Source organism: Gymnoscopelus microlampas (genome assembly GCF_963454915.1).
Source record: "Gymnoscopelus microlampas genome assembly, chromosome: 23".
Taxonomy (NCBI): domain Eukaryota; kingdom Metazoa; phylum Chordata; class Actinopteri; order Myctophiformes; family Myctophidae; genus Gymnoscopelus; species Gymnoscopelus microlampas.
In genome coordinates, this window is record NC_139960.1 from 22,988,837 (window position 1) to 23,002,895 (window position 14,059).

Here is a 14,059-nt window from a genome sequence, read left to right on the forward strand (position 1 = left end):
CCACTCCCTCTCTCCACAACTACGACACACACAAACACACACCAGCTCTTTTGTCTAACTTTTTATCTCTGTTTGTTGCTATCCTCTCTCTTTCTCTTGCAGTCACTCATTTATTCTTATCCTCAAACCATCACGTTTCAACATCCTAGCTCACCCTCTGAAGGGTGCTGGCAAAAAGTAATTGTGATACAGATTAAATTCTGTAGGGAGAACACTCACTGCCTCACACATACACAAACATACACACGTGTGCACGCCCAGTCACATATACGGTATACACACACACACACACACACACACACACACACACACACACACACACACACACACACACACACACACACACACACACACACACACACACACACACACACACACACACAAAATAATACAGACAGACAACCAATGAGGATAGAATGAAATACTCAGATTCCTTACAGTTTACCAACTATCCTTATAGACAAACAAGCTGCCTATCAACCAGTCACAGACTGATAGGAGCATATCTGGCAAAAAAAACAACAACAACTTAACAAAAATACTGAAAGACACTTTATCCTGGAGTAAGATTCTTAGATCTTTCTCATTTGCAACATTTAAATATATATATTTTTGCATGCATCAAGAAGTTTCAACAATTAATTACAATTATGTTTTGCATCACGATACTTTGTGCTCAAGGCATTGATTTGCTCAGCAAAGATATCCAGATGTCTGCGACAAATCCTGTTCCTATCTACTGTTTTGCTGAAAACATTAAATTAAAACCTGAAACCTGAACCTATTTATGCATTTAAGAGATGGGGCATCCAGGTGGGGTAAAATACCTGCCCATCACCGTGGACACTGGGGTTCGATTGTCTTGTCTTGGCGGACGCTCCAATAAACACAATTGGCCAACGTGTGAAGCCGGCAGGGGAGGGTGTTCTCTATCTTTACTGCAGGGCACTGTATTGCTGAGGGCCAGGATGACAGACATTTGAGGGCAGGGTGACAATACATTGCCCATATACCCCCACTCCAGGTGACAGGACTGCATGTGTTGAAGTCTTTTCACAGGGGGTTATCTGTGTGGAAATGAATAGGCCTGGCTTTGGCACTTATCTCTGAAACCCAATCTCCCGGGCAGACTGCTATTGTTGATCTGACCACATAGTGTCTGCTGGCATCCTGGTATTTCTTTCAGCTGACCTGCCTTGTTTATGCTTCCACATTGGCTGACCAGAAGCTGCAATATTTACACTGTTTTGGTTTGTCAACAGAGGTGACTAGGGTGTCATGTCGCCCATTAAGGTGTGCCATCAATCGTCCATGGCAAGGCTTCATCCCAGACCTTTTGGAGTGGTAAACAGCCAAAATACTGACCTCGACAGCAAGTTAAGAACACTCTGGTGTCAAGGCGTTGCATGGAAACGAAACATACAATCTCCCTGAGCAAACTGATAAATCTTCTGCGGTGCCAGCCACAGTCAGACAGGATATAATTAACACAGGGTCAGGGAAATAGGATGTGTTATATGTATAATTCACACTGTGGGAGAATTAACCTACTTTTCGCGCACAAGAAAAGTAAAATTTTGCACCTGCATCAAGTACTGGCACTGGAGTAATCCTGTACTCAAATTAAGACAATGGCAGCAAGATACAGATCTACACTTTGAAAATCCAATTTCTAGGTTATATTAAGGCAATACTAACTCTGCAAAGAGGATCAGCATCTTGCGCTATGTGTATATGTACTGTACCATCATGTAAGGTAAACCTGCGTTGTGGCTAATTAGAGAACCCCAACCAAAGAGTGTTTGTCGACAAACAGTGCCATTTCTCTCCTAACCTCACTGCTGTTGCATTGAAAGGTCAATATAACACTCACTGACAACTCAAGCACTGAATGTACACAGTGTTGTGGAATTTTGCCTTACTCAGGCAAAATCCTTTGTCGATGACCTTCGTTGCCAACCTTTTTAACCAGCTTATACACATAGTGACTCTGTTTATTAACCTCAATACATGGTGTTATAAATATCTTTATACTTCTCAAGAGTCTGTGAGACATAAAATTCAGATCGCCTTCATTTTCCCCCCTTCTTTTTAAGCAGCCCTAAAGCTAACCTTTTCCATGGCCTCAGCAGCAAATTACAGTTGACCTTCTTGAGAACCTGTCCTTTTAAAATGCAAATAAAGAAAAATAATGCTTGAGAAAGTGCCTGCATTATTATTTTTTTGCTAGCCAGGCAACAAGGATATAGCATTATGGATTCTTGGTTCCTAACCAACCCTTCCTATCTGGTGCAGATTTACAAATTCAAATGTTTGAATCCCAGCTTTGCACAAAGCATTTACTGGACAGACTTAGTCATTTGTGCATCTGATCTGTGTGCAACACTAGTTGTATCTCATGTACAGTACTGTACAGGTGGGTGAGTGTGTATAGGTGGGTGAGTGTGTATTTGTTTGTGTCTCATGTATATCAGGTGAGTGGGTGTCAGGTACTAGAAGTGCCAGGGTGCCCAATGGGTACGCTCCAGACTGGGTCAAACCCAGATAGGCACAGGCATGGATCATTAAGAGATCATTAGGAGAGCCTCTCTTGGACAGAGGTGGTGGTACAGTTTATTTTCCAAGGGGAATGTCTGTGTTTTTAGTCCTTCTCATCTATCACTTTCCACATTTGAATTTCCTGCAGTCTCAATTAAGGCTCTGACACACCAAGGTGACTTGTTACTAATACAGTAACTGCGACTACTGATCAGGTTGCTTTCCCTCGGGTGACGTCTCATGTTTCAAGTTGCTCTTGAACTGTCCATACACACACACACACACACACACACACACACACACACACACACACACACACACACACACACACACACACACACACACACACACACACACACACACACACACACACACACACACACACACACACACACACACACACACACACACACACACTACTCATAATCAGCTGATGGCACTGTTCTGTGCCTGCATGTGAATAACTTTATAGTAACAACTTAAACTAAAACCGATGTAGGCAGTCTACTGTACGGATTTAGGCCAGTATTACTGAATTGCAGATTGGCTCAAACTTTCCTGCCCTACCCGGGATTTCAACCTGGGTCTCCCACTCAAGTGCTGACATTTTTACCACTGAGCTAGTAGAGAATGCCTGCTTACACATGAGAAATTACATTTTGACCTTCAGGCAGAACCACTTGTCAACCAATAGTGGTCACACCAAACCATAGGATCAAAATGTCTCAGTAGAAGAGCAGGGAGCCCAAACACAACCATAGCAGTTTGTGTTACTTCTATTGTATTAACATACTCAGATGCTCATACTCAAAATACACAGTGGTCAAAAAATATCATTTTATTCACTAAAATAAAGTCATATAGTGTAGCTTTAACACTTTTACATTAGTTTAATGTGTTCAGATGGGGCACACCAAACACACATAATATGTGTGTGACCTCTTTTGCTGGCTGTCTGTTCACTTCTTGTGCTTTGATTTGCTAGTGCTGGACAGACAAACAGAGAGTACAGTTCTCAAATTCTGCCCAAACCCGAAGTGACCTTTTCGGGTCGGGTCGAAAATGCATTCTAATTAGTACCTCGGGTAACATGAAATATTTTTATAAAAAAACAAAAACGTCAATTTCCCCCAAAAAAGAAGTTTCAACTGCCCCTAGCGGCCGAACAGTAAGGTCAAGTGAGCTCAAGTGAACTTTTCTCAGGTATCTAGCTTGTTGCCGTCCGACATTCCTAGCCCATGATGTTATAAAAAAAACTGTCAAAAATGGCCAAAACCCAAACATTGAAAATCGGCGAAAGTGGCAGTTTTCGAGACGTTTTGGCCATTATCTCTGGAATGGAAGGTCAAATCTGCTCAGTTCAAAGCTTGTTGGATGTGAGACTTTGAGGACATTAAGCACACAATGACAATTTTTCTGGGTTTTCGGGCCTAAAATTATGGTAATATTTCTGGCCAGGCCCTGTTCAGGCCGGCCCAGTTAGGGTCCAGTTAGGACCGGGCCTTCATTTTCAGGCCCTTTGAGAACTCTAACAGAGAGCTCTCCCTTCCCAATGAGCTCCATCATTGATTCAACATGCTCAGTCAGGTTAAAGGCGTGAGTAGGGACCTTTACAGACCCTGTCCCTCTTTACATTATCGTGCTCTATCCACCAAGTGGACGTAAGTGGACGTAACCACGTCCACTTGGGGGTTTCCTTGAAGAGCAGGCCGGCGCTTTTACCATCTGCTTCACAGAAGATGGCAGTCTTTTTTCATTCTACTAGATAAGTGGTTCCCAAACGTTTTAGCTCGAGACCCAAAAGAGACATTTTATGTCTCCCCGTGACCCAAACTAGTGAGAATAGTTTGGGTCACTTTTCCCCCCCTAATTTATGGAATTTCTTAGATTATAATTGTTTTAGGCTTTTAGGTGTCATAAACAAAAAGGTACACATATAACAAATAACTTACATAATTAAAACAAAGAATAAATAGTGGAAATAGACGATCTAAAAGCTCATAACGTGTCACATCGTGATGTGTTTTGAGCTTGTAGATCGGCATTTTCAACTATTTCTTAAAATGTTTGAAAATATATGAAACATTTTCAACATGGAAATGATTATGACGATTACCGGTACGCAAAAAAGAATTGTGATTATCTCAAACAATTGCGATTAGGTGATTATGTAATAATTGTGACAGGCCTACACTTGACGGAACCTGAGGTCTCCAAAACATTCTGCTCTCTTGTCTTCTATCCTCCAATTACTCCTTCCCATCCCACTGACTTTGCAACTTCCTTTCTCTTCACTATTTCACCTGTCTTTGACCTTCACGGCCCTCTCTCCTCCAAACTGGCATGCCTGTGTCCTCCAGCTCCTTGATTAACTGAGCTGAGAAAACAAGTCTCAGAGCAGCTGAAAGGAAGTGGCACAAAACTAGCCAATCAGATGACCTCTCCCACATTCACTCCTCTTAGCCTTCCCCCTACCATTATCCACTGCTACCTGCATATGCACTAAGATTTAGTTTAGTCCTCTTTCCTCTAAGGGCTACTACACACTGCAAGATATTTGGTCCGATTATGCAGTCTGGGACCTTTTTTGCTGCTCGCCGACAAAACCCCTGATTTGACGCAAGATCAGGCTTCACTCGCCGAGGTTTTGCTTGTTTGCTTGCCATGGGATCCCACTGCCGTTGCAGGGCTCTACTCTCTGTGTTAAATCCTGTGAACTATCTTGAAGTGTGTGATCCCATGTCGGCGATCAATCGTATAGTGTGAAAACCACAACGATATTATGCCAGCCGATTTCAAAAAGAGACTTGTGTAGTGTGAAATACATAACGATCTGATGACTCCCCGACGACTTCAAAAGTCGTACAGTGTGTAGCTGCCTTAACCCAAGGAAGCTCTTCTCCTCCTACTTTGATAAGAAGGTTGATATCAGACGTTCTTCCATCCTCCCACTAACCAATCATCAAACTTATCTAATGCTAACACCAACATATCATCCTGTCTTCATTCTCTCTTCTAGCTCCAGATAGGGAACTGAAACGGGTAATCCACCGACCACCCACACTTTTTAGCTCGAGACCCAAAAGAGAAATTCGATGTCTATGTGGGACCCAAACTGGTGAAAATAGCCGATCTATAAGCTCACGTGTCATAATGTGACGCGTTGTGAGCTTATAGATCTGCTATTTTCATTACTTTTTAATGTATGTAATTAGATTTTAAAATCTATATATGTATTAAATTATTTTGAAAAATGTTAGATTTTTTTTATTGATGAAAAATGTCAATGTCAAAATCCTTTGAACGTCTTTTTAAATAATGTGTTTAGTTTTTTTGTGTAGGAAACAGGAAAAAAAGGGATATGTACTCACAACCCATAAAAATGGCTCTGGGACCCACAAATGGGTCCTGACCCACAGCTTGGGAAACACTGCTCTAGACCCCATCCCTCCCTCCATCTTCCAGACCATTGCCTTGATCTACTCTTATTCATTACCACCATTATGAACACATCCATAACCTCAGCTTGCTTCCAATCTGCCAGCCGTTTAAAGTCAGTTTAAAATTTCAAAACAGTTACTCCACTTCTCAAGAAACCAACTCTTGACCCCTCCAAGACTGAGCTACTCCTCTAGCTTGGAAGGTCTTGCCCCCACAGGTTCTTTCCATTTCCAGAAGACTGTGGTAGCTCCTGTTCCAACTGCCAAGAAGAACCCAGGATTTGTCCTGGACAGCCACCTGTTGTTCAAGGCACACATCCTGTGGGTGTGCACTGTAGCCTACTTCCAGAGGATCAACCCCTTTCTCAGAAAAGAGTCTGCCCAGCTCCTTATCCAAGCCCCAGTCATCTCCAGGCTTTACTATTGCAACAACAAACCTTACAGGTTTTCCGGCCTGCTCACTCATACTCCTACAACTGATCCAGAATGCCGTGGCATGGGAAAATGTAGGAAGGCTGAAGACCCATTTTAACATTTCACATCGTCTTCCAGTTGCTACCAATTCAAAACACTGGTTGGCAATCAAGCCTCTACCTTCAGGACATGATCCATCCCTACACCCCTTCCTCCACACTTAGATCAGCGAACACAAAATGTCTGTCCCTCCCGTCCCTATGACACCCTGACCAATGCTCTTCTCCCTTCTCACTTCAAAGCTGTGAAATGAAACATCCCCTTCAGTCAGGACTGCAGTCTGAAAACTAATCTCTTCAAACTCTACCTTATCCCCTAGCACTCCTCATTACCGTTATCACTTCCTGTTGCCTATTTGATAGATGCCAGTTATACTATGCAGATGTATGTTAGTCACTTGTTCACATGTGTCATATATGTTATGTAGATAGGGATAACATGCCAAATAGTATTGTTAGCATTTGTGGTCAAGCAAACGGTATGTTTGCTTGACCACAAATGCTAAGAACACTATTTGGCATGTTATTTAGAGATTGATGTGTACCTGGGGTCTAAGATATTCAACTTTGTAGCACTAGAAGTTTGCAGAGTAGGGTTCATGCCACTTTGTAATCCGCTCTGTATAAGTGTCTAAATTGTAGATTGTAATCTAAACCATAGCCACTGGAATGGTTAAGCGCAAATACATCTACTTAAAAAGGTATCTGTTTCACATGACAGGGACATGAGACCACAGTGGTATGGACTGACCTTGTGATAATTGACTAGCTGAAATCCAGCCAAAACAATACTCACGAGTGTGTGTGCCTGGATGCAGACAGACATCTCTGTCTTGCATAAAGACCACAAGAAGACACTATAAGCCTGGGATTAACTCTTGAACAAAAGAGGCTTTCTGAATGTCAGCCTACAAGCATCTCCCTCACGCGACCCAGCCCTCCACTTGGACTTGGGCACCGGAGTGACACACTGGGAAATGTATGTGTTTTCTTTTCCCAATCTCATAATGTAGCAATAGAAAGCATTTGCATTGGTTTTAAATTCATTCTATCCTCAGAGACACAAACACACACATGCACAACAAAGCACACACGTTGTTAGCTAAGCAACAACACAACATGGCAACTGAATTTCCCTTGTGGAATAGATATAGGCCTATTTTTCTAACACAGATATGGATTCAAACTAAGGTGTATTTCATGTGCAAAAGGGGTGGTGGGGGGCATCAGCTCTGCTCTAGCTCAAAAGCTAACAGTACATACAGTAAGCTACCTTGTTGTCTAATACAACTCAATACTGTACCTTGGTTTCCTTAAGGCTAAGATGTGTACAGAGGAAGAAATAAATAGTCCAAAGTGAAGTGGCTTTATCGCAAGTAAAATCACTAAGGCTTTACATCCACATTGCATCGGCCCAGCCAAGCCAGAGGCTCTGGCCTTGCAGCCCAGTTATCCTCCATCATGTTGTACTGTCCTTATTTCCACCGACACTACGTTATCTGAAGCACAACACCGTCAAGCACGCTCTCTCAGGGCTCCCGTTACCCTGCCAGCCATTGGAGGACAGCGTTGTGGAAAAAAGGAACACTCAATTGGCATTGGTAGAAGGCGAGGATAGACCGCCCCCAGGCCTGTGTAATTAACCCTAGTTGAGAGGGCTTAATCCCCGATGGCTGAGCCTAAATCCATGATGGTCCCACCTGCTCTCTCCCCTGCTTTTCTCCCCTCCCACCCCACTTCTCCATTTACCTGGGGAGAAGACGATGAGTTTAGTAGAGCTTAGTTTAGTTTATATGAAAAATAATAACAAAAGTTATAACTAATTGGGGATATGACACAATAAAGTCCAGGACCTATTTTCATTTCCTTACACGCAACAAATACACCTCATACATGAGTGACAGTTGGTTAAAAGCCGTCAAAGTGAGAGTAACAGTAAATCCCTTTGGAAGAGCCATGTACTGCATGTGTCAGTTAGTGAACCTGATTGGCAGGTAAAAGGCTTTGGAAAATTCTCAAATGAATGTGGCAATTTTCTTAGACATGCTTTATTAAGTTTATATGACTGATATACCCCACATGGTTTGTGTGTGTGTGTGTGTGTGTGTGTGTGTGTGTGTGTGTGTGTGTGTGTGTGTGTGTGTGTGTGTGTGTGTGTGTGTGTGTGTGTGTGTGTGTGTGTGTGTGTGTGCGCGCATGCAAGAAAGAGACTGAGGTCATGTGGGACAAAGATTAAACATGGGTTGCTAACCTTTACAAAACAAACAACAAGGTACAATCACTATACCTCAACCCAACGGTGCAGTAGTTACTACAAAAAAATACTGAATGACAAAGACAGTGATATTATCACACTGGCCAGTGAAAAAATGACCAAGCTTACACTATTGTTCATCACCTTCACACACTACAAAGGGCTTCCTGAGGATAAGTAGGTTGCCATGGATACAGAGCCAAGGCTTTTGAGTGTTGTGCCTACAATGTCGGCAAGAGAATTGATCATGCTCTCTTTTCAGCCAGTTTTGTTAACCATTATCTGAACACATGCAGCACTATGGTCAGAGAGTGAATTTCACAATAAAATACTACAGAATCATACTGCTTTTAGTCATGACACTGCATTAAATGAGCATACACACAATGTTGCAGTGTCAGTTCCATCAAAACTCTCACTTACAAAAAACTCCTTTGACAAGTTTCAAAGGGCACTTTGTGCTCATGTGTGTTTGTGAGTATGTGAATGAGATGGGACAGGGAACCGTAGGATGTGCAGTTTTATGCTGACTCCCTCTAGTGCCTAAGGCACACATTGCAGCAGCAATCACCCAGCCTATGCATTTCAACAACCAGACCCTTCCTCCTCAGGGAAGTAAGCCCCTTATCAAAGCCTCAGTTATCTCCACGCTTGACTATTGCAACTCCCTCCTTGCTGTACTGCCGGCATGTCCACTAAATCACTAGGTCAGTGTCTTGGCAAACAAATCGTACATGTCAATGATAAGGTTGATAAATCAATAAAATTCTACCTAAATCTACATCTATAGAAAAAATATGTATAATACATGCTCTGGTGGCCTTTATTAGATATAATGCTGATGTATTGCTTAGCTGAGTTATGTTTTCTGAAAAAAATGTTTTTGTTAGTGGCTCAATTTCCCTGAATTTGTTATGCTAAAATGGGCCACCCATTTCATCTGAAATGAGCCACTCAATCATTGTAATTTCTGATGAAACAATCATCAATTAACTTTTAACACACATAACACAGTGTGACATTACATTGTATTAATAAAACAATGAATAACATGTAACACAGTGTGTAACATTACATTAATAAATTAATAAAACAATGAACATTAATTAACATGTTAATTTGTTTAACTTTAAGAACTCATGTAAATTGGAAGAAATTCATGTGCATGTAAAAACAACTCCAAAAGCCTTTTGTAACTCTGGTGTGTATGTGTGTGTGCTGAAACCTAGGTGTGTGTGCAGAAACCTAGGTGTGTGTGCAGAAACCTATGCTGAAAGTAAGTTTGGACTCGGGCCAATTTCTTTCTAAGTCATTAGATGATGGGCCAGAACACAGTCAAAGGCTAATTTAACTCATCCAGTGCCACAGGACGAAAAAAAAACATCCTGTGGCATATAGCCCTCAGTGCCACAGGACGAAAAAAACGTAAAAAAATAAATAAAACGTGTTCAGAACCCAAGATATGATGATTTGAAGATTTGCTGCTCCATTCACTCTTTGTTTAACTTCTTACTGAAAAAGGCTGTATCTCGGCTCCTGAGCACTTTTTTTTTTACAATGAATTTTGGCTGTGGCACTCAGAGCCAAAATTCCATAATACGCTGGGGACTGAATGAGTTAAGAATTGGAACTTTGACAGACTGTCTTATACAATAATCAATATATAAATTACTATGTATTGCTATTAAAGTTACTAAAGAAAGATTTGTGGGTTTTAACTGCATTCCAACTGTGAGTGTAATCAAATGTCACAAGTGCAGATATAAATACTTGGGGTAATCATTTTGTGAAGGCCACATCCTTGAATGAGGATGTTTAGTTAATAAAATAAAAAAACACCTGGAGACAGACAGACATACTCTTTTGAACAGAGATAAACAAGCTCTTTCATTGAATAAGAGCTCAAGGTCTTCTTAGACATGGAGAGAAACTTTATGAAACACATGCCTGTGACGCACTGCCAACATGGATAAAAACATTCTTAAGGTGGGGGTAGATTCTCTATTTTGACATAATAAGAGTGCTTCTCAAACGTTTTAATTAAAAGGTTCTCCAGTTTGGTATTTAGGTCACGGACCCCCATAACTCAGAGAGTCTAAAAATGAAACCAAGTGGACCCATAGGTTCCATGGGGGCTGGGGACCCCCTGGAAGCCCCTAAAGGACCCTTGGGGGTTCCTGAACCCCACTTTGAGAATCAGTAGCCTATACGTGGGACTGTTAGATATTGTCAATTATTTACAAAATAATTTGCCGGGCCAGATGTCATCACTGATAGGTATATTTTGGCCCACGGGCCACCTGTTGCCTAACACTGCTATATGCTGTAGTGTAGGGAGAGAACAGCAGACTAGGCAGGTGTCATTCAATGTCATTCATTGTTTTATTAATAAAATGTAATGTCACACCGTGTTATGTGTTAAAAAATCATGTTCATCAATGAGATTGTTTTTATTATCAGAAATTACTCTTTTTTTCTTTGCAGCTGCTTGAGTGGCTCATTATAGATGATGAGTGGCTCATTTTATCTGAACACCTTTGAGGTAATTTGAGTCACAGCCAAAAACGCTTTTTCATAAAAGAAATAAGTCAGTTAAGAAAAACATCAGCATTATATGTACCGTAATGAAGGCCACCATAACATGTGTTATACATTTTTTTTGTTTTTTTAATTGATTTATCAATCTTATCATTGACAACAGATTGTTTTCACCTGGCAGTTACCCTCAGCAGTCATGTGACTGATGTGATTGCATCATATCAGATGTGAGGCATTACGACGCCATAACAACCATAGACCAATCAAAGCAATTGTTTTATGTCAAGTACAACTGTGGCAAGAATCATGTGCATCCATTGGCTGTTAAACTTTAAAGAGCAAGGAGCTAATAGGGTCAAAAAAAAGTAGCCCATTTGAGCTGATCAGGTGGCCCATTTTACCCGAAACTGCTAAATCTAACAAATGTGTGACAACAACGGATGTTTCAAAAGCTGCAGGGCCTAAACAATTTTATTTTATTACATACATTTAACACAAACATTAAAAACAGTCCTTAAACCATACAAAGCAAATTCAGTGTCATGCATCTCCTATGCACAGCTAAACTTTTAGACATGGTACACATCTCTCCATATAGCAACACCTCACTCACTTCCAATAGAGATGGAGAGAGAGAGCATGAAGATGTTCATGTGTTTATGGACAGAATAATCTCAATGGGGGGGTACCAGAGTCTCAAAAAATAAAGAGTGAGGTATTAATCAATTTCTGAAGCCGCGCAAAGTGCGCATATCATTGTCTAGTCCTCACCTTATGGTCATCAAACTAGAAGATCTGACTGGATGAACAAGACATACAATGTACATCAAGACAAACAACAAGACAGACAACAGGTTACACCGACCCCAGATTCACACTGTTCGGCTTTATAATTCTCTTAAAAAGCAAACGTCACTTAGCAGAAAAACCTCAAGAGGGCAGTGCAACACCAGAGCAGAATGTCACTAAGAGAAGCACAGATAGTACTTCTATAGTTTTCCAATTCTGATTGACATAACGAAACAGGCTGGTGCTTAGAAAGCAGCATCCACCTCAAAGAAAAGACAACAGATTCTGTTTGCATTAACATATTTTAAATAAAGCCTAATTCATACATTGTCACAAAACAATGTTCCTCACCAAAAACAACCGATTCCTAGAGAAAAGCGAAAAAGTATAAATGAGTATTAAATAAGTCATGATGTAAATGTTGTATGATCAGCTGACCTGTGCTCATATTTATCACATGACTCAGCATGTGGCTCTTGAACTGGTTCTGGCTAACAGTCCAAGCCAGATGATCATAGCGATGACTCAACAAGTCTAGACAGGGAGCTAAATGCGAAGCTATTGGGAACTAAACACACTGGGGACGTGTGGGATATAGAGCAGTCTTTTTGCTACAATACCATCAATCATGGGAAGAAATTACAAAACTGCATGAAGTTCAAAATAACTTAATACAGCACACGATCATCAGGAAAGTCAGTAAAGAACACCACGATTTTAGTCTGTGGCAAACTCTTACACGAACAAAGGAGAGATATTAAGAGGGATTAGATTAGATCTGTGTAATTCTGTTTGTGGTTCAGAAGTGCACAGCTGTGTGTCAGGATCAATGACTGAACAACTTTTCACTTTAAAATGTTCAATATTTTCCCAAATTAACCCAATGCATTTTTATGATTTCCATTTTGTTTTAGACGTGTAACTGCGCAATCCGGTCAAAAGGCCCACCATCGGACTTGAATATTTCTGAGAACACCAGTAGACCAGCAGCATTTGTGATATAGGTCAAGTTAACCGAGGCTGCGAGCTTGAGTCAGGAAATCCTGCTCTCTCTCTCACACTCTGTCTCTCTCTCTCTCTCTCTCTCTCACACACACACACACTATATGATGGGAATCAAACACATACACACATTTAACCCATAAAACGTACAATTGGAAGATAGCACTTACCGTGGCTGTAGCTGACCCCTGGGCTGAGCGGGGAGGGGCTACTGAGGTGCTCTCTGCTGGGAGTGTGGAGGCCCCCTTCCTTCTCCTTCTCCTTCTCCCTCTCTCGCTCCTTCCCCTGACGCTGGCTCATCCTCCCTGGGGTCAGAAGGACGGTGTCATCAGCAGACACTATGGCAGCTGGAAGGGAGGACAATGAAAATGGAGAAATAAGGAAAGAAAGAGAGGAAAACGGATTGTGAAGGAGAAGAAGACAGGAAAAGAAAGGGGGAGAAAGAAGGGAGAGAAAGTAGAAAATACATTCAGGTCACAGAATCACCACTCACAGCCAGAGTCTGTTTCACAACAAGTACCGGTTACTGTTTACTTCATCCCACTGTCCTAGTTTTACTCCATCTTGCGTCAATTATTTCTGTACATTGAAGTTATTCTCTGCACAGGTTTAATTGTACAAATGATGTACAAAAACGAATTTCACCCACTTTTTTACCTTGTAAACCTGTGATGTGACAATAAACCTGATTCTGAATTTCAAGTCCATAATACAGGGGACAATGACGGATGTCCTTACTCAACCTCTTCTCAAATGCAGTTAGCATACACGTCCGCACATAGTACAAAAAGAGTACGAAAAGTCATAACATCGGGGATGCACATGGACGTCCCCACGGACATGAGCTGGTGATGACAGCCATATGACGCTATTGGACCCTCGCAGCTATGCAGACATGGCAAGTACAATTTGTCCTTAACCCTGACAGTATTCGAACCAATATCACTGAGTTACAAAGCATCTTGACCATAATCAAAGCTATATAATGCATGTAGCAGTTACTCTAATCCATACAGTCCATACAG

General features: G+C 41.3%; 1 protein-coding gene across 4 annotated transcripts in view; it reads right to left on the reverse strand.

Moving 5' to 3' along the window:
* The window catches only part of osbpl8 (oxysterol binding protein-like 8), a 118,001-nt gene that overhangs the window by 34,385 nt on the left and 69,557 nt on the right, over positions 1-14,059 (reverse strand). For all 4 annotated transcript variants that reach the window (XM_084049727.1, XM_084049728.1, XM_084049729.1 and 1 more), the window contains one exon: positions 13,205-13,381. In XM_084049727.1, coding sequence (XP_083905853.1) covers positions 13,205-13,381 — 177 coding nt within the window. The remainder of the gene's footprint in view (positions 1-13,204; positions 13,382-14,059) is intronic.